The 21458-nt window shown below is 41.4% G+C and overlaps 2 protein-coding genes across 2 annotated transcripts in view; both read left to right on the forward strand.

Annotated features, from left to right (window-relative positions):
- On the forward strand, window positions 1–16810 carry CR1L (complement C3b/C4b receptor 1 like; the record flags this gene model as incomplete). Its single annotated transcript, XM_080647800.1, has 8 exons — window positions 1–142; window positions 751–850; window positions 5354–5439; window positions 11621–12013; window positions 12607–12783; window positions 12869–12971; window positions 14413–14498; window positions 16698–16810. 8 exons carry the CDS (start codon window positions 1–3, stop codon window positions 16808–16810), a joined length of 1200 nt encoding a protein of 399 aa, XP_080503926.1.
- Window positions 16807–21458, forward strand: part of LOC308237247 (complement receptor type 1-like) — a gene marked incomplete at both ends in the record, with an annotated part of 18441 nt that continues 13789 nt past the window's right edge. The window contains 3 exons of the mRNA XM_080647801.1: window positions 16807–17056; window positions 19615–19794; window positions 20649–20748. Of these exons, the coding sequence (XP_080503927.1) occupies window positions 16807–17056; window positions 19615–19794; window positions 20649–20748 (530 nt within the window). The remainder of the gene's footprint in view (window positions 17057–19614; window positions 19795–20648; window positions 20749–21458) is intronic.

Genomic DNA, 21458 nt, shown 5'->3' on the forward strand with positions numbered 1-21458 from the left:
ATGCTTACAAGACTGACTGATGAGGTGGAGTTTCCCATTGGAACATCTTTGCAGTATAAATGTCGCCCTGGTTACCAGAGGCGAGTTTTCTCTATCACCTGCCTGAGAAACTCGGTCTGGTCAAGCCCTGGAAGCTGTCCACGTAAGTAACTCTGGACTGAGAACTCCTCTGTATCACTGAAACATCCATAAGAACTGACGCAATTGTTCAAATTTGGGAATGAAAACCTCTATGACTTGTAAATTTGCCTAATTAGTAGGTGGGAGAGTTATTAGGTCATATCTTCCTACTGCTTTGAGTTCCTGGCACCTTCATTAAAAGTTCATTTCATAAGAAACTGTCATTATACGGCATGATTGGGGAAAATCTCCATTCACTAGGCATCTGCCATTTTCACAACTGAAACTGATGAATGACTCAGGAAAGGAAAAAAAAAGTGCAAGTAAGAACTAAAGCCCTGACTGTGAGACCTTTACACTGGTTGAATCACAGAGTAAACACTTTGGTAACAAAGTTTGCATTTTCCTGGAAGGCATGAGAGGAGGATTAGATAGAACTGGAGGGGTGGTCTTTTTGAAAGTGGTGCTTAGTAGGTGGCTGATTTTGAGCCGGTCTTGTGAAATTCCCCAATGTGGCACAATCTGTAGAACTACAAATGTTCTTCAGTAAGCTACAGCCCCGTTGGGTCTTTACTAAGAGAAGTTCAAGGAATTCTACCCCAGTCCCCAAATTCTGCTTCTTTCCCATAGGTAAATCATGTGAAACTCCTTCAGAACCCATAAATGGCAAAATGGAAATAACTGGAGAAGCCAAGTTTGGATCAATTATTAATTATTCTTGTAATGAAGGGTGAGTTTGCAGTAGCATTTGGGGGGTGGGGGAAGGGTGACGGTTCAATAATTGTAACACCAATTTCTAAACAATAGCATTAGAGAGGAGAGTCAAACTACCTATCCGTTAACACAAACCAATAGGATTTCTAAGTGGAGGTGGTAGCTTCAATCCAGGCTTTTAAATACCCTTGAAATGATTAAGCATATATTTCAAAAATAGAAAAAAAAATCTAGAAAACGGCGGGTGGGGGTGGGGAGGGAGGTGCCTGTTGCACACCAAATTAATGCACATAAAACCAAGTGAAGCCTTCATTAGATGGGGAGGACCAGCTCTCTAAAGAAGCAAATGGAACAAACACTAGTTGACTCACAAATATATTCTCTCCGCAAAGCAACAAGAGGTGGGGATGGTGGATTGAGGGGGAAGCGGGAGTGATTTGTTTGGGAGGGTGGAGCAGGTGTGGGAATGGGCGGATCTGAATTGCGATAGCAACTCTCCAGCAGTGCTCACAGTGCAAGCATCATGCTGTGCACATATTCTCGGCACAGCCTTGGCGGAGGCATCCCATGTAGGAAAGAAGTAGGGAGACTGCCTCACCTTATACTAACTTTTGCTTTGTTTGTTTTTGTTTTGTTTTGTTTTGTTTTTGCTTTTTTGTTGTTTTGTTTTGTTTTTGCTTACTTAAAATACATACAAAATAATGTAAGTGAACAATTAAAATAGCGGTAACAATAAAATGAGCTCCAGTATATAAACTACTCACCTGAAGAAATATTACTAGTACCTTTGGAGCCTCCTTTGTGCCCTTCCCAATTCTCATTCCTCCACCAACAGAACCTCTCCAGAAGTAAGCACCATTCTGAATATTATGGCTTTCATTCCCTGGAGTTTCTTTTTTATCTCCTCCTATGCATAATCCTATATGTATTTTTTAAAATACATTTTTATTGATTTCAGAGAGGAAGGGAGAGGGGGAGAGAGAGAGAAACATCAATGATGAGAGAGAACCATTGATCGGCTGCCTCCTGCACTGGGGATCTAGCCAGCAAAATTTCTGAATGGACCAGATATTGAGTTAAAATTTTTAAAAAAAGGGAGTATGGGTGACTCCAAGATTTTTGGTTTGATCTGAAAGAAGGAAATACCAGAAATGGAATAGAAGTATTTTTTTTTTCTAACACTCAACACTAAATGGTATATATAATTTTTTAATTTTTAAAATAATTCTTTATTATTGAAAGTATTAGATATGTCCCCTTCCCCCCACCCCCCACCATTGACTCCTCCAGCCCACCCCACCCCAGGGGCACTTGTATTTTTAATGGCTATTACCCGGGTGTGTTAAAATTTTTTAAATATCATTTCCAACTGAAATTATTATTAGTCACATATATAAAACGAAGAGACATACATACATAAATACACACATACACTACAAGATGGAAAAATGTTTTAACTGGAATTCTTCTTAGGATAGACATACTATCTTAGGAAGGTGAAACTCCTAAGGGGCTGTACTGTGCAAGGCAAAGGGAAGAAGTTGCTTGTTACTGCAGAGAAGCAGGAATAGAAAGACAAGGGAGGAAGAGAATAAAATGCCGAATGGCACCCACTCCCCAGGGTGACACTCCCTAAAATGCCCCCAAATAAACAAAAAGTGCTTTGAGCAAGTGGATTGAGGGAGAGACAGACATATAAAAGGGCAGGGCTTTGCTGCTGGATAAACTGGAGTGCAGAGCCCTGAGGCAGCAGGGGCGGACCCCGGAGGCAGAAGCAGAGAGAACTGGGGGCAGTAAGCCAGGACACACAGAAATCTGGGGTAAAGGAGGACTCACACAGCTGTGACTTACAGGGCCCAGTCCAGTTCCACCACCTCTACCTGACAGTTGATATACATGTTCCGTGTATATCTCTTTCTAGGAAAGACTGAGGGAATTTACTCTGAGCTCTCGCCACCCCAACATCGTTCACAGACCAGCAAGGTCCGCATCTCCTGGGGGCTTGTCACAAATGCAGAATTATCATACCCACTGAGTCAGAATCCATTTCCACAAGATCCCCGGATGATTTCCATGCAAATGAAACTCTTGAGAAGCTCTGCTTTAAACCATGAACCATGCTAGTTTCTGTAATATAGCGTTGGGATCATTTTTCTGTACCTTTCCCATTTTTTTTCTACAATGAATAGCTATTAACTTTTATAACCAGCTTGTAAAGAGTTAATACTACAGCCTCCAGTTTCAGGACAAGATGGGAAGACTCACTTTTCCCTGCCTGTCTCTGTACATATAGCTAAATACCCTGGAAATAGTTCAAATGCAACCATTACAAGGAACACAAAATTTGGAAAGAGGTGGATGGTCTAAGGACCAAAGAACTTAAAGAATGACAGCACTTGTGAGTTCCGTGGGCTTTCTCTCTTACTGGGTGCTGTGCTGAAAAGGAGTATAAGCTGGAAGTAGCAACAGCAGAGAGAGAGAGAGAGAGAGAGAGAGAGAGAGAGAGAGAGAGAGAGAGAACCAGAGAAGAGAGAGAGAAGAACAGCTCTCTGGTCATAGGACTGGGAAAGAGGAAGCCCAGCAGGACATAGTGGTGAGACCCATGCTTAGTGGCAATGGTGGTGCAATCTGCACATGTTAGCAGCATAAGCCGAAACCAGGGATGGAGGGAGGCTATCCTTCCCACGTCCCACACCCATGAAGGCAGCAGGTCCACTCCATGCCTACTCCACCAACAGCTATGTCCACAGCAGATTATTCTGGGTGTTTTCTCAGAGAAACCTCCCATGCCCATGTCTCCTGGTCCTCTACCCAGCAGCGAAAGACAGTCTAGATCAGGGGTCCTCAAACTACGGTCCGCGGGCCACATGCGGCCCGCCGAGGACATTTATCCCACCCGCTGGGTGCCGCTGCCTGTCCTGCTTAGCAGCCGACTCGTCCAGGGCCCACAGTGTGCATAGGAATTTGTTCATAGTTGTTTTTTTTTTAACTATAGTCCAGTGAACTGGCCCCCTGTTTAAAAAGTTTGAGGACCCCTGGTCTAGATAAATGTCTCCTCCTGTTGGCACCAACACACATGAAGGGGGAAGCTCGTCCTCACCAGAAAGCCAGAGAACAGGACAGAGATTTTAATCTCCATCTCGAGGGTGGGACATCCCCCATTCCCCACCTAGTGACATCAGGGAGCCCAGCAGAGCACCTTCACTCCCACAGGAGCAGGGATACATCCAGAGCTTAGCGGAGCCAGAAGAATAAAGCAAACCAGAATGGCATTACAAGGCTCAGAAGGCTGAGTTTTCATTGGCACTAAAACTCACAAAAGGAGGACAGAATCTACCCAACAACTAAGCAACATCCACTGCTGTCACACTTTACATTTATCTCTGATTGGCTTATTTTGCTGTTTGAATAAAGCTTGCATTGCCATATATATATATATATATATATATATATATATATATATATATATACACACACACACACACACACATATATATGTTTGTGTGTGTATACATATGTATACACACATATACACATACATATATATATATATACATACACATATATATATGTGTGTGTGTGTGTATATATATACACACTAGAGGCCCAGTGCATGTATTCGTCTGGTGCATGGATCCGTGCACCAGTAGGGGTCCCTCGGCCTGGCCTGCTCACTCTTGCAATCCGGGACCCCTCAGGAGATGTCAGAGAGCCGGTTTTGGCTCAATCCCCGCAGGCCAGGTCAAGGGACCCCACCAGGACATGAATCTGTGCACCAGGCCTCTAGTATGCGTGTAAGATCTTTGATTAATCTCTTCCCACCCTCCTGCCTTCCTCCTTCCCTCTGAGATTCATCAGTCTGCTCTATGTTTCTATGCCTGTGCATTGAGCATCTTCCCCCTGGTGGTCAATGTGTGTCATAGCTACTGGTCGAACAGTCGGCTGGTTGCTTAGGCTTTTATATAGAGAGATGGCATTGTTCCAACTATACCAAATAACACTTGACAATTATTTGATATTATTTGTCTCAATTTGTAATAGTATCAAGTTTGGCCCTAGCTACACCAACTCTCGTGAATGGCTCAGCCCAGCATTCCATCACTATACAGAGCTTCTGTTGAAGTAAATATAAATGTCATTAAATTTTCCAAATTTTATGGCACACTTTAAACACTTTGGGGCATACTAATTGAGAATTTCTGCCTTTAATATTTAAAATATGAGATTAGTGTTCAACTATTTTTGTTCTGCTTGGATTTCCTTTGGTTCTACTTTGATGAATCTTATTTACCTAAGATTTACATAAAAATGTATCTGAAGTTGATAAAGAAGAGAGATTCCATTCAGTTTAGAAGGTATAAAGGAGAAAATTTACATGTCCCAATACAGACATAAAATTTGAGAAATTTATAGTTTGACAGAAGGAAATTGTTCTGAATTCTTCAAGATGGTGGTCTCTTGTAAATAACAATCTAAGCAGGGACATTAGAATGTAACATTCATTATTCTTTGCCTCTAGATACCAACTCATTGGTAAAACTTCTAATTATTGCATCATCGTAGGCAATACTGTCGCCTGGGAAAATCAAGTACCTGTTTGTCAGAGTGAGTTGAAATCTTCTTTTCTATTACCTTTACCAGTAGAGTCTAAGTTTCCACCTGAATTTATAAAAATTTGAATTGAATTCCTTTTGTGCATTCTGTCCTTCAGATAGTTGAAGACAGCACTACTGTCTTCAAAGTACTTGTGGGTTTCCTGGCAACTGTTTAAGTTCTTCCTTATCTTGGGATGTGCCTTTTGTGAATCTGGGGACTTAAAGGCATAAAAGCCTCTAAAATGTATTTCTACTTCAGTTAATTTGGAATTATGTTGGTTCTACCATCCCCAGTATAATAACCATTCTGCTTGACAAATAAATATAGAATGATAAGGCGATGCTCTCCAAGGTTCATGAAGCTGTGGAAGCATCAACACCCTCATGTATGAGAGTTCAACAAACCCTCTTGAAAGGCACCATCCTATCTAATAAAGAGGGAATATGCTAATTGACCCTCACACCATCACAAAGGTGGTGCCCACAGCCAATAAGGAGGGAATATGCTAATTGACTGTCACGCCCTCTAAGATGGTGGCACCCACAGCCACAAGATGGCAGTGCCCAGTCCCCTCAGCCCCACCAGGGTGGCAGGCGTGCGGCAAGGCTGGAGTCTCCAGTCCCCTTAGCCCCCTCCCCCCACCCACCAGCCGCCCAGGGCTGGCCCAAGGTGCAGGCAAGCCTTGGATGGCAGCTGCCCAGCTGATGCCTGAGGCACAGGCAAGCCTCGGATGGTGGCTGCCCAGCCGCCCAAGGCCTCCCAAGGCTCAGGTAACTAGGGCTGGCTGAGGCTTGTGCTGCCGGCAGTGGCAGCAGCAGAGGTGTGATGGGGGTGTCACCTTCCCCTGATCGCCAGGTCGCCTCCCGCCCCTGAGGGCTCCTGGACTGTGAGAGGAGGCAGGCCAGGCTGAGGGACGCCCCCCTCCAGTGCTAAATTTCATGCACCAGGCCTCTAGTGTACTATAAGCCTCAAAAGTGGGTATATATAATACCTACTTCTTAGAATTCACACTGAGCTTTCTGCAAGGAGTTCACTGTAAACTCGTCACTGCTGCATTCTTTATAATAGTGAAATTGTTCCGGTGACCTAAATGTACTACATGTTTCGAAATATGGTTTAGAAAGAATCTACCAGAAGGAAAGAAACATGATAAAATGACTACATAGGATTTCCTAAGGAACATAAAATAGCCATGCCCCATTAGAGGAAATATATCTGTACACTGGAATTCTATTCAGCCATAAGAGAAAAATATATTGGAGAAGCACTTAATGACATATAAAGATGTTAATTATATCTATCTGATGTGAAAAAAATCAGCTGACAAAACAGTTTGTATAGCAATTGCTCATTTTATTAAAAGATCATACATCTATGCCTATTTCTATATTTTCATCTTTATCTCTATTCTGTAACCATTTTTATATCCCAACCCCGGTAACTGGTTTTAAGCCTCTTTGGTGAAGGGTGAGGAGGATGGGGGGGCAGGGAGGAGGAGAGTTTCCTATACCTTTTGGCTGTGTAGCAGGGTGCTTCCTCAAGAAGATCCAAACTCCCATTTCTTCAAGCTCCTCTGTGTCTGTAAACTGGTTCTCAAGTCTGGGAATTGGCTGATGAAGAACCACACTCTTTTACAGTATTTCAAGTCAGACTTCCGGTCACCAGACCTAGATCTTTTCTGCTTATACAAACCTTAGTTCACTCTTCATCTACTTCATTTCTTGAGACTCCATGATCAATTAACTGATGACAAAGGTCTCTGCAGATAAATCATTCTGATTTGTTTCAGTGGCCTCTGGCAATTAAGGGCTGCCACTCGGCCTCTGCCATTCTGAGGTCCTGTCATCCTCCTTGATTTTAGGGAACCTGGTTCAATAGCAACCGTTCCCACTGTCATTCCTGGCCTTCATAGAGGGCCTACATCACAGAGTTCTTCAAAGATGCTGAAACTCCTACATGAATATATTTCTCAAAGCCTTGGGTGAAAGATCCCTCTTTCACCCGTCCCCCAACCCCCACAGGATGGACTTAGTTAAGGAACCTATGCACAGGTCTTACAAAATGAATGCCCTTGAGCATTCTCAGAGCCCATTGTGATGCCAGGCGGATTCTTGGCTTCTTGCAGGAAGGAATTCAAAACTTGAGCCAGAGAGAGAGGTTAAAGTGGAGAAGTGGGTTTTATTGAGCAGACAGGACACACAGGAAAAGCCACTCCCCAGACAGAGGGGTGGACTCCCCTTACAAGAGAAGGAAGAGAGGCCCCAGCCATCTCTGGACGTTGAGCTTATACCTGTTTGTAGTTTCTATGGAAAATTGCTGGGATGGGGAAACAGAGTGGGGGAAAGTTGGGATTAACCTTTACAAGGTATATTTTGTGGTCTGTTTCCCTTTTATGGTATAGGTAAGTGATAAGGTATGGCTGAGTAGCTAGTCATCAGTCTTTGCAGGAATGTCCTTGGTTCCGGGGTCCCTCATGGTCTGCTTGCATCTCCGTGTCAGGCAGCACGGAGCAGGCCCCTGGCTTCACTTTGTTTGGCTTCAGTTCATTTATATTGTTTTCATGCCCCTCTCCTATATTATTAGGATGTCTTCTTCTGAGGTATGTTAGCAAAGTTCTGGTCTTTCAACTTCACTCGGCATGGTCCCCATTCAAACTATCACACTGAATTCAGAATCTCACTTCTTTGGGTGCATTTGTACCTCTGTTACCCTGGGATAAATATTGGTCCAAATATGGAAGCAGAACTACTACCAGTGTTAGGAAATAAGAGATTTGTTATGAAATTAGACCTTGCTGTGTGAGGAGCGGCTCTAAAAGATGAGAAACACCACTCATCAGGTGCCTGGGAGTCGGCGCTTTCAGGAAGCTAAGCACACCTGGCTGCTGGCATGGAGCTGGGAAGGGCTCATGCAGAGAGCTCTCTTGTTGGCTCTTCACAGCTGCTGCTGCTGCTGTCAGTTAACAGGGACGCATGTGACCGTGGGGAGGAATCAGTGCAGGTGAGCGGGACCAGCGTTTTCAGGGAGCTGGATGCAAACATAGGGAGAGCAAGAACAAACGGGGACCCCTGGCTCCTCTGCATCTGTCCCCTCGTCACCTCCAACCAAGAATGACCTTCAGAGGAGAATGGCTGTTGCTTCACTTCTGCCTCTCAAATTTCAGGCCCATTTCTCAAGCTCCAACCCTAACCTAGAGCCAGGCAGGCAAAGTAAGTCTGGGGAACCTGGTTCCAATTAGCCTGGGTGACACTGTACAAAACCACTAGATAAATAAAACTTATATTTTCCTCTCTCCCCTTCCCCCCGCCTCCCTCCTGGCCCACCTCCTTTGTAGCTTTCTCTGTCTTCTTAAATTATTATTGGTAATTTATGTTTTCATTTATATCATTTAGATTTTCAAAACGTTTAACATACAGTTGTCTACAGTTTCATAAATGTTCTCATGTATATGTAAATATATTCAAATTCTAGTTCTTACTGCTGTATATCTGTGTTGTCTCTCCTTATACTTTTTTAAATTGATTTTTTAAACTTCTTTATTGAGAGTATTACAGATGTCCCCCTATCCTCCTCCATTGACCCCCTTCACCCGGTTCCTGCCCCACCCCAGACTTTCACCACCCTATTGTCTGTGTCCATAGGTAATGCATAATGCATATAAGATCTTTGTTTAATCTCTTCCCTCCCCTTCACCCCCCTTCCATCTGAGATTCCTCAGTCTGTTCCATGTTCTCATGCCTCTGATTCTATTTTATTCATCAGTTTATTTTGCTCATTAGATTCCTTGTTCATTTATTTATTTTATTTTATTCTTTATTGATTAAGATATTACATATGTGTCCTTATCCCCCCAGTCCCCCCCGCCACCCCCATCGCCACTCATGCCCTCAACCCCTGGTGTCTGTGTCCATTGGTTAGGCTTATATGCATGCATACAAGTCCTTTGGTTGATCTCTCCCCCTTACCCCCACCCTCCCCTACCTTCCCTCTGAGGTTTGACAATCTGATTGATGCTTCTCTGTCTCTGGATCTGTTTTTGTTCATTAGTTTATGTTGTTCATTATATTTCATAAATGAGTGAGATCATGTGATATTTATCTTTCTCTGACTGGCTTATTTTGCTCAGCATAATGCTCTCCAGTTCCATCCATGCAAATAGTAAGAATGCCTTCTTTTTTACTGTAGCGTAGTATTCCATTGTGTAGATGTACCATAATTTTTTAATCCACTCACCTGCTGATGGGCACTTAGGCTGTTTCCAAATCTTAGCTATGGTGAATTGTGCTGCTATGAACATACGGGTGTATATATCCTTCCTGATTGGTGTTTCTAGTTTCTTGGGATATATTCCTAGAAGTGGGATCACAGGGTCAAATGAGAGTTCCAATTTTAGTTTTTGAGGAAACTCCATACTGTTCTCCACAGTGGCTGCACCAGTCTGCATTCCCACCAGCAGTGCACGAGGGTTCCTTTTTCTCCACATTCTTGCCAGCACTTGTCATTTGTTGATTTGTTGATGATTGCCATTCTGACAGGTGTGAGATGGTACCGCATTGTTGTTTTGATTTGCATCTCTCAGATGATTAGTGACTTTGAGCCTGTTTTCATCTGTCTCTTGGCCTTCCTTATGTCTTCTTTTGGAAAATATCTATTTAGGTCCATTGCCCATTTTTTGATTGGATTGTTTATCTTCCTTTTGTTAAGTTGTGTGAGTTCCCTATAAATGTTGAAGATTAAACCCTTATTGGTGATAACATTGGCATATATATTCTCCCATGCAGTGGGCTTTCTTGCTGTTTTGTCAATGGTTTCTTTTGCTGTGCAAAAGCTTTTTATTTTGATGCAGTCCCATTTGTTTCTCTTTAGTTTCCATTGCCCTAGGAGCTGTATTGGTGAAGAAATTGCTTTGACATATGTCTGAGATTTTGTTGCCTGTGGATTCCTCTAGTATTTTTATGGTTTCCCATTTTATGTTTAAGTCCTTTATCCATTTTGAGTTTATTTTTGTGTTGGTGTAAGTTGGTGGTCTAGTTTCATTTTTTTGCATGTACCTGTCCAATTTTCCCAACACCATTTATTGAGGAGACTGTCTTGACTCCATTGTATGTTCTTGCCTCTTTTGTCAAATATTAATTGAGCATAGTGGTTTGGGTGGATATCTGGGTTCTCTATTCTATTCCATTGGTCTATATGTCTGTTCTTGTGCCAGTACCAGGCAGTTTTGAGAACAGTGGCTTTGTAATAAGCTTGATATCTGGTATTGCGATCCCTCCTACTTTGTTCTTCTTTCTCAGGATTGCTGCAGCTATTCTGGGTCCTTTTTTATTCCAGATGAATTTTTGGAGAGTTCATTCTAGGTCTGTGAAATATGCCATTGGTATTTTAATGGGGAGTGTGTTGAATCTGTAGATTGCTTTGGGTAGTATTGACATTTTAATGATGTTGATTCTACTAATCCATGAACATGGTATGTTCTTCCAGATGTCTTCCTCTATCTCTTTTTTCAGAGTCCTGTAGTTTTCTGAGTACAGGTCTTTTACCTCTTTAAGTTTATTCCTAGGTTTCTTAATTTTTTTGGTGCAATGGTAAATGGGATTGCTGTTTTAGTTTGTTCGTTTATTTTGATTTTTAGATTCAACTGTTGATAGATATGTATTTGTTGCCATTTTATTGTTCATATTTTTTATCTTTTTTTCCTTTCCCTCTTCTTCTTCTTCCTCTTCTTAAAGAATACCCTTCAACATTTCATGTAATACTGGTTTGGTGGTGATTAACTCCTTTAGCTTTTTCTCCTTATACTTTTTTTTTATTAAGGGTATTTTGATTTTATTTTTTTTTTAAGTTATACTGGTCTCATAACAAAAATGAAAATTAAGAAGGCAGTTGGAAAAGAGTAGGGAGAAAACTGTGTAAACTATGATATAATATAATCAAAGAGTTATTTGTAATGAAAAGAATGTGAATTGTATTACTATATGGATATGTTCATAGGAAATAATCTAAGTAGGAAAAGCAGAATTATGCTTTTTATTATGCCCACCTAAGTTACAACTTTGGAAAACCTAATCTACATGTTAGCAAAGATGAAAAGCAAATAATGAGTGTAAAAATAGTAACCGTTTAGTGACATTGGATTGCTCTCAATAGTTATTTCAATTCATTATTATTTCAATGGCTTTCTCTTTTCCAGTTATTCAATGTAAGCCACCACCAACCATCGCCAACGGAGATTTCTTTAGCAACAGCAGAGACTATTTTCCGTACGGAATAGTGGTGAGCTATCACTGCAATACTGAGAACACAAAAGAAAAGTTTGAACTCGTGGGCGAGAAGTCCATATATTGCACCAGCAAAGATCAAGTGGGCCTCTGGAGCGGCCCCGCCCCTCAGTGCATCGTACCTAATAAATGCACGCCTCCGCACGTTGAGAATGGAATAAGGGAGTCTGAGAACAGGAGCTTGTTCTCCTTAAATGAAATCGTGAGCTTTAGGTGTCAGCCTGGCTTTGTCATGAAAGGCCCCTCCAGGGTGCGCTGCCAGGCCCAAAACACATGGGAGCCCCAGTTGCCCAGCTGCTCTCCGGGTGAGTCTGACCGAGGCTTCGAGGGGGCCTGCAGGTGCCGGGAGCTGTGGGAGGACCCCGCGTTTAGTGTTTGTTCTGGGAGGGAGACGTGTGGTGAGCAGTGTGAGTAAATTTTCTAGGGGTGAAGCATGAAGCGTGAAAGGAGGAAGGGGTGTGGGTGCACGCACTCCTGTGGGTGTGGCTTCATCCTGAGAAGCTAGAGCACCATTCATCAGGGAAGGGGACATTTGGGGTGCTCCTATTGAGCAGTTCTCAGGGCAAAGCACCAGCTCTCAGTCAGAGAGAAAAAGGATGTGAGCCTTCTGGTCAGCTGTGTAATGAGTACTCTCTGTGCAGCATCTCATCGACCCTTTACAGTCCTCCTTGGAAAGAGGGCTATTCTCTGACCCATCTGACTGTGAAGTTAGCTTGGTCTTTCAGAGGTTGAAGAAACCGTCCAAATCACGTGCCACGAATAGAATGCTCGTGTGTCAGGCCCTCTGTTAGACCAGAACCCCTCTACTTAGGAGTTTCTGACTCCTTGGCTGAGTTAAGATTTAGCAAAGAATATTCCCCCATAACTGACAGGGACGTTGTGCCTGTTCTCCCCCCAGTTTGTCGGCGGCCTCCAGAAATCCTGCATGGCAGGCACACCCCCAGCGACAAGGACAGCTTTCCCCCTGGGCAGGAAGTGCTCTACAGCTGTGAGCCCGGCTATGGCCTCAGAGGGGCTGCCTCTCTGCGCTGTACGCCCCAGGGAGACTGGAGCCCAGCCGCCCCCACGTGCGCAGGTGCCTACACTCACTCTCATCCTTTTGGCAGATGAATGTCTTTGCACCTCACATGGCAGTCTCACTCCTCATTTATTTTCTTTAGTGAAATCATGTGCTGCCTTCCACGACCAACTTCCTAATGGCCGTGTGCTCTTTCCACTTAACTTCGAGCTTGGAGCAAGAGTGTCCTTCGTTTGTGATGAGGGGTGAGTGTGAGCTTGCCAGGCCCCCTGGACACTAAAACTGGAGTTAAAAGTTAATTAAAAAAGAGAAGGTTTGGTGTGGCTAAAAAAATTAATTCCAGGGATTACATCTTGGAAGTAAGAAAAGTAAGAGTAAGGAACAGATAAAAAAAATAGCATGAGATATGAAGGAAAGATTGGGACATATATGAAATGGCAGGTAAAAGACAAATACAATGACAGGTTATGAATATATATGTGATGCATAAATTGAATAAAATAATATTTCCAAGCAGAGAAAAAGAAGAGTAATTTGGAGAGTCCCAAGGAAAGTGTGATATGTAACAAGAAGCTTATTAAAAATAATTAAGATGATTTAAGAATTATTTAAGTCATTTTTTAACCATCAAAAGGAAAATTTGTCATAAGAGTAAAAGCATAAGAGTGGGTATTTTAATCTAATCACATATCTTCTGGTTAGTAATGTGCTTGGGGCTCTGAAATGGGATCACGGTGGCTGGTGAATGTTTTAGGTAACGACATTGTTCATGTGAGCCTGATGCTTGCTCTTCCTTCTCTGCCTGGGAAGGATCAAGTGTGAGCAAAGAAGCACCTGACCTCAGACTGTTTCAAAGAATCCTGGCAGGCACCCAATGACAGCACCCACTAAGACTTAGGAGCCATCGGGGTCCTACATGCATTGACCATTCTGGATGGTGACATACAAAAGTCATTTCTGACCTCCTTTCCCTTCCCCAAAAGCAGTGGTCGGCAAACTCATTAGTCAACAGAGCCAAATATCAACAGTACAATGAGTGAAATTTCTTTTGAGAGCCAAATTTTTAAAACTTAAACTTCTAATGCCACTTCTTCAAAACAGACTCGCCCAGGTCGCGGTATTTTGTGGAAGAGCCACACTCAAGGGGCCAAAGAGCCGGATGTGGCTCACGAGCCGCAGTTTGCCGACCACGGCCCTAGAGTACTCAAACTTACTCAATAGCCCAACGTGCCTTCTTCACAGCCATCACAGCCATAGAGACAAAAGGACAATCTTTGTGCTCTTTCCAGTTACTCTCTGCTTTTTCCATCCAAACTGGGAACTGTTTTACTCGCTGTTCCAGTATCAGGATTAGGAGAATTAGGAGTCTGTTGCATTAGAAGACTGGGTTTCCCATATGACGAGTACATTTATCAGGTTTATCATGGGATGATCAGCTAGAGATTCACTTCTCAGAATCTGGGTCCCGGATCAAGGCTGCTACGCTATCACTGCCTTCTTCAGTTCAGCCTGGCACTATGTGTTATGTGGCCAACTAACTGTCCTCCCTAACTGGAGGCTGTGATTTGTCCAGATCCATATGGCCTCCAAACTTCTGCCACCTGTTGGTTTCGGATGCTAAGGTTTTTGGCAGGGCCTCAGATTCTTGCAAACAGCTCACCTATGCACTACCATTTTCTTCTTTAGATTCCATCTACAAGGCAGCTCTGCTAGCCATTGTGTCTTGGTTGGAATGGAGATCCTCTGGAATAGCAGTGTCCCTGTGTGTGAACGTGAGTAGAAGGAATAACACCTTTAGGACAGTTCCTCCCTTAACGTATTTAGTATTTTGACATATGGCAACCCCAATATGGTTTTTCTATTTTCTAATCTGAATTATTGAGGTATAGTTGCTTTTAAAAATAGTGTTTATTTATAATCAATTTGTTGTGATGCATGTTATTGTACATCATCTGTTTTGGGAACCATTTTCTCTGTCTTTGTTATTTTGAATTCTTCTCTCTAGGTCCATGGTCGGCAAACTGTGGCTCACAAACCATATGCGGCTCTTTGGCCCCTTGAGTGTGGCTTTTCCACAAAATACCACGGCCTGGGCGAGTCTATTTTGAAGAAGTGGCGTTAGAAGAAGTTTAAGTTTAAAAAATTTGACTCTCAAAAGAATTTTCAATCATTGTACTGTTGATATTTGGCTCTGTTGACTAATGAGTTTGCCGACCACTGCTCTAGGTGATATATCCTGCAGTAGTTTGCCTCTAGATCAGGAGAGATTAAATAATGTGAAGCTTTGACAATTTTCTTCCTTTCTTCTTTCCTTCCTTTCCTAATTCTTTCTTTTCCTTTCTTTTTCTAATATCAGGATGTAATCACTCTACATTTTTTCTATCTACTGGCTAATATGTAAATATGAAACATGCATTCATTCGAACAACTATTTATTGAGCACATACTATGTGCTTGGTATTTTCCTAAGCTCTAGAGTTATAGCAGTGAAAAAGATAAGTTAATGCCCTGTCCCCATGTTATTTATACGCCACTGAAGAGATGGTCAGGAAAAACAATAAACAAATAAATGTTATGGAAGTGATAGATCAGAGCAGTGAAAGAATGAGGGAGAAGTTGGGAGCAACATAACATGGGGTAAGCAGTTTAAGATGCCTTAAACTCTCAAAACATGCACTTAAATAAATTATGTTGAAAGATTCAGAAGTAATAAGCTGATTAAAACATGAGTCTCCTGCCACTCCGTTGGTTGGAGCATTGTCCTGTACACCAAAAAGTTGCAGGTTGGATTCCCAGTCAAGGTACATATCTAGGTTTCAGGTTCCATCCTGGTCAAGGTGTGTATAGGAGGCAATCAATTGATATTTCTCTCACACATTGATGTTTCTCTCTTTCTTGTTCTCTCTCTCAATCTTTCTCTCTCTCAATCTCTCTCTCTCTCTCTCTCTCTCTCTCTCTCTCTCTCTCTCTCTCATCAATAAAAACATATCCTCAGGTGATTATTTAAAAATAAAAGAGTCTCTTATATGTAGGGTCAATACCAAGTTCTCCTGTTCTACCCAATTATATTTTGCCCAATTAAGAAAAGATTTTGCTTTATCTCTTGAACTTAAAGATTATTATTATATATATTAAACAATCACATTTTACTACAGTGTTTATGTTATTAGAAATCTACTCAAAGTGTGCTTTTTATAGTAAAACTTATGAAAAAATAGCTTACATACTGTTATCTGCTATCCAATGTTTCTTGATGGGAATGATAAGTGGCTGTCCTACTGGCATGCATGAGAGCTCAGTTATTGATTGGACATCTTTCTTATTTTCATGACTCTTACTATTGACGTAGCTTCCTCAAAACACCAAGCCTAGTTAGAAACGCCAATTAGAAGTGAGGACGGGACTGTTTTATACAGACAAGCAGACACTAGAAAGAGGTAACAAGTTGAAGCCTGACAGAAAGTAAAGAAGAAAATTAAGTCATAAACAGATCCATACATTTTAGAAAACAAAGCAATCTGAGTTGCTTAGAATTTTTACAATGACCGCAGAGGCTTCAACTCATTGTGTCAGCACACTGTCATAATCAAGACTGATGGCCAGTATCAATAAGTTATCAAGGAAAAGTTTCACATCTTTAAGGTGATTAGTACACGTGGAATACATTGTAAAAATATTTCTCGAAAATATCTTCCTTGGAGGACAGTGACTTTATCTGTGCTCTTCATCACTATACTCCCGGGCTCCAATGAGTGACTGACACAGAGTATGTGCTCCAGTAATGTTTATTAAGTAGTTGAATGAGTTATCCTCTAAAGGGTTGTTATTCTTCTTTAAAAGTTTTGCTACTTAATTCAAGGGTGTTACATTTCTATTATCCAGAAGACTTAACTATCAGGAAGATTCAAGATAAGCAAATTTCTTTTGTACTTTTTCCATGAAAAATGAGATCGAGATCTTATTTCATTTAGCCCATCTCATCAAAGGCCAACAGCAAAGATACACTGTCATTGGTGTTTTCTACTTGGCACCAACCACAGCATCCTATGACTGTAGACTACCTCTAGTGAAAACTCCTCAATGAAACTAACAGCTCTTGCGTTCTTTCCAGAAATCGTATGTCCAAATCCTCCAGATATTCCTAACGGAAGACACACAGGAAAACCTCTGGAAATCTTTTCTTTTGGAAAAGAAGTAACTTACACATGTGATCCCCGACCAGACAGAGAGACCACCTTCAGTCTCATTGGGGAGAGCACCATCCGCTGCACAAAAGACAGTCGAGGGAACGGGATCTGGAGCAGCCCAGCCCCTCGCTGTGGACATCCAGGTTAGTACATACTATGCCACATCCCAAATGGCTCCAGAAATATCTAAAACAGAACTTCCAAAATCTTCTAATTACAGCATCACGCTAATTTGTGCACTTGACACAATTAAATGCAAAATCAGTTATAAATGATTTTAAGATGTGTTAACGTGTAAGAGTCTGATGACTCTTGTTGCTAGAGAGTTGGTGAAAAGAGAAGATGGTGGGCGGTAGTTCTAATTATAACTATCATTGGAAGAAAAATATTCAAAGCATAGAAATTGAAAGCAAATACCTATGGACCTTAACTAGCAAAGTTATGCCATCTACAGTTTTTGGAGGGAAGCACAGGTCAGAAGAGAATAAGGCCAGGCAAAACCACTTTTTAATTACTCATTTGGCCCAAGACCCTTGTGCATTCTCTGTGAAAACTGAGCTGCATTGTAGACAAACTACATAGATTGCTGTAGCCAATTTGGGCTAAGCTCTAAATTAAAATAAGGCTTATTTGCTCCTTTGCCCCCAGTTATTTTAGTTGTTGAAATCTTCTCACTTTGGTGGAAAGAAAAGGCAAAGGAAAATGCAAACAATAAAGAGTGTGTGTATTTATAAGGTCTGGAGAAGGTCCTAAGACACCCAACCCCCCTGAGACATCAACCTTGAGGGAATGAATACGGGAAGGAAAAATTAAATTGTAGAAGGGACATTATATACTGACCACTGGGAAAGTCTGAGAGAAAAGAACAATTCTAAAAGGAAAAGGACCGCCCTGGCCAGTTTGGCTCAGTGGATAGAGCATCAGCCTGCAGACTAAAGGGTCCCAGGTTTGATTCCAACCAGGGGCACATACCTGGGTTGTGGGCTCAATCCCCCCAGTAGGGGATGTGCAGGAGGCAGCCAACCAATGATTCTCTCTCATCATTGATGTTTCTATCTCTCCATCTCTCTTCCTTCCTCTCTGAAATCAATAATAAATAAATGAATGAATGAATGAATGAATGAATGAATGGAAAAGGACCATGTGATCCCCAACCAGACAGAAGTCATTCTAATCACTCAAAGTCATTTTGGCCCTACTCTCCTCCTCCCTCACCATAGCTTCAATTTGGGATGCACTTACAAGCTTGTTTACCAGTGTAGAGACCTAGTCCATATTTACTGAATCGATAACAAGAGACAATCTTCTCTTAAGTTTTATGATTTTTTTCATTAGAAACCTATCTAAGATGGCAACTCTAATTTTATCAGCTAGATTTTTAGACTAGAGACCTGCCAGGCTACCTTCATGTGTGATTTGGCCTTAGTGGTAAATTTCAGTCCCGATGGGCACTCTTTGAACTAGAAGCTAGTAGAGCTAATATTTAAGCTGTAAGATAAAACTAAATAGGTAATATAGATGAATAAATTTCCTATAAAAAACCTTGCAAATAAGGGTTTTTTATGCCGCCCTGAGTACTCAGTGTATAAGGATATACACTGAGTGGCCAAATTATTATGCGTTCAGAGATCATAATCTGGCTACTCAGTGTACACTGCTTTAATAACCAGGTAGGGAAAAAATTATATTGGTACGATATAAGGCTATAATTAACCTCTATATTTCAAAGAGCAATTTGAGGTAGATATAAGACAGATGTAGGTGGGAGGTCTTTTTTAAAATGGTACTTAGAACGTGGCTGAACTTGAGGCAGTCTGGTGAGGCAAATAAGCCACATTTTATATTGAGAAAAATCAGTGAATTATTTTCAAGAGATGAGAAATTGGTTTGCAAATCCTCCAACAGAAAATGCTCTGGATGCAGAACTGGCTGTCGTATAGCCATAACTATTTAATAAATAACCTGAAAGAAGGTGGAGGGCAGCTGAAAGAGAAGCTAAAATAGAAGGGATTGCCAAAACCAAGTACATATGATTTCTGTTTTTCCAAGCTTTGTACTGTTTTGGATTCACATTATTTGACCCTAAATCTAATAGGCCACAGGAGCATAGACCTAAAGCTAGAATTTGATTTAATTTATACTTCAAACAAATGTTTTCTTATAATAATAAGTGTAGTTTGTTTCATTTTAAGGAAATGTTACTTATTTCCTCCTTGTGTTAAAATGGCTTACTTAGGAATCAGACCTACCAGATAGGTGGCCCCTTCCTAGTGTCAAGAAATACCTTGAATTCTCCATTCATGCTTGTGAAACCTCCATTGGGGTTTTGATTCACTGAAGTACAAGGAAATTTCCTATTTGGCCTAAGACCCTGTGCATTCAGACAGAAATGGTGGAACCTGAGCAGAAGAACTCTTTTTGGCTCCCTAAAAATATGAAAAATTGAATTGAAATTGTCTTTGACAGCAAATTATATGAGCAAAATAACCAGATAGCAGAATAGTTTTCCAGATAGTATATTTTCTAATGGGCAGGTGCTAATGGAACTTTCCCTCCCAAGGTTACAAGGAAATTATCTTTCCAGAACTAAAACTTTCTTTTGTTCTGGCATCAAATCTAATGAGAGGGAGAGGGAGGGGGAGAGGACAGGCATTGGATATCTTTATGTTAAATCTGCTGTTCTTGATATCTTGGCTTTTAGGTTACTGTAATGCTCCAGATCATTTTCAATTTGCTGAGCTGAAAACCCAAACCAATGAATCTGCATTTCCTATTGGGACATCTTTAAAGTATGAATGCCGCCCTGAGTACTACAGGAGGTCATTCTCTATCAGTTGTCTAGACAACTTGGAGTGGTCAGGTGCCCAGGATGTCTGTAAACGTGAGTAAAACCCGTATTGGAGCTTCCCATATCTATCGAACTCTCCATAGGATCTTCTTCAACTTTTTCAAATTTTAGAGATAAGAAAACTTTGCTTCTCAAAAGTGTCCAGGTAGGTGGATATAAGAGTTGGTGTTGTAGGTCATCCCTAATTATTAGTTGAAATGTTTATTTCATTAAACTGTTTTAATAAATATTTGCAAGGGGAAAAAAAACACCTATTCCTTATGGGAAAGTAAGTAATGAACAACTTCAGACCAGGAAAAAAATTGTAAGGAAACATATACTGAGTGGCCAGATTATTATGATCTCTGAACGCATAATAATCTGGCCACTAATATATTATATATTAGAGGCCCTGTGCATGAATTCGTGTATGGGTGGGGTCTGGCCAGCTGGCCAGGAGGAGGGGACATGGGCGGTTGGCCGGCCTGCCTGCTGGTCGAACTCCTGGTCGAGGGGACAATTTGCATATTAGCCTTTTATTATATAGGATGTACACTGAGTGGCCAAAGTATTATGCGTTCAGAGATCATAATAATCTGGCTACTCAGTGTACAATGTTTTAATAACCAGGTAGGAAAAAAATTATATTGGTAGGATATAACCTATAATTAACCTCTATATTTCGATGAGCAATTTGAGGTAGATATAAGACAGATGTAGGTGGGAGGTCTTTTTTAAAATGGTACTTAGAATGTGGCTGAACTTGAGGCAGTCTGGCGAGGCAAAAATCTGTGGAACCATCAGAATTTCATGTTCTCTTTAGTAAGTTACAGTCACATTGGGACTTTCTGTACTACAGAAATTCAGATTATTCTACCTGGCTCCAAAATCCTGTTTCTTTTACACAGGTAAAGTATGTAAAACTCCTGCAGATCCTAAGAATGGCATGGTGCACATAGACACAGACATCAATATTGGATCCAGGATTAATTATTCTTGTAATACAGGGTGAGTTGACAATAACATCTCTTGGTTCAAGATTTGCAGAATAGCAATACCACCTTCTAGTCACTTATTGGAAAGGAGAACTAGACTACGACCATCTGCTTTTTAAAAAAATATATTTTTATTGATTTCAGAGAGTAAGGGAGAGAAAAAGAGAAAGAGAAAGATCAGTGATGAGAGAGCCGTTGATTGGCTGCCTCCTGAATGCCTCACACTGGAGATTGAGCCTGCAACCTGGGAATCGAATTGTGACCTCCTGGCTCATAGGTGGATGCTCAACCACTGAGCTACGCTGGCCAGATGACCATCTGCTCTTTAAAAGTCTGAATATAGGTGTTCAATTCCTGATTGGAATGAACAAAGTGTTGATGAGATTCAGATGGAAATCAGTAATCTTCGTGGAAACCACTGTAGTGCATATAAGAAAAGTGAGGTACTCACCAGGTAGAAAGGAAAAAAATGAGGGGAGGGCATCGTCAACCCATATAAACAGCCCTAACTCAGATCGGACATTGCTGGAACAAAGCGAAGGCCACTGAGCAGCTGTGTGAGAAAATAAATCTTAAAGGTAATTGCACCATTCGTTTGCTAGGGCTGTCGTAAGAAAGTACGACAAACTGCGTGGCTTAGAACAGCAGAAACGTATTCTCAGACAGTTCTGGAGGCTGGAAGTCCAAAATTAAGGTGTTGGCAGGACAGGCTCCCTCCAAAGC

Source organism: Plecotus auritus (assembly GCF_963455305.1).
Source record: "Plecotus auritus genome assembly, chromosome: 12".
Classification (NCBI taxonomy): Eukaryota; Metazoa; Chordata; class Mammalia; order Chiroptera; family Vespertilionidae; genus Plecotus; species Plecotus auritus.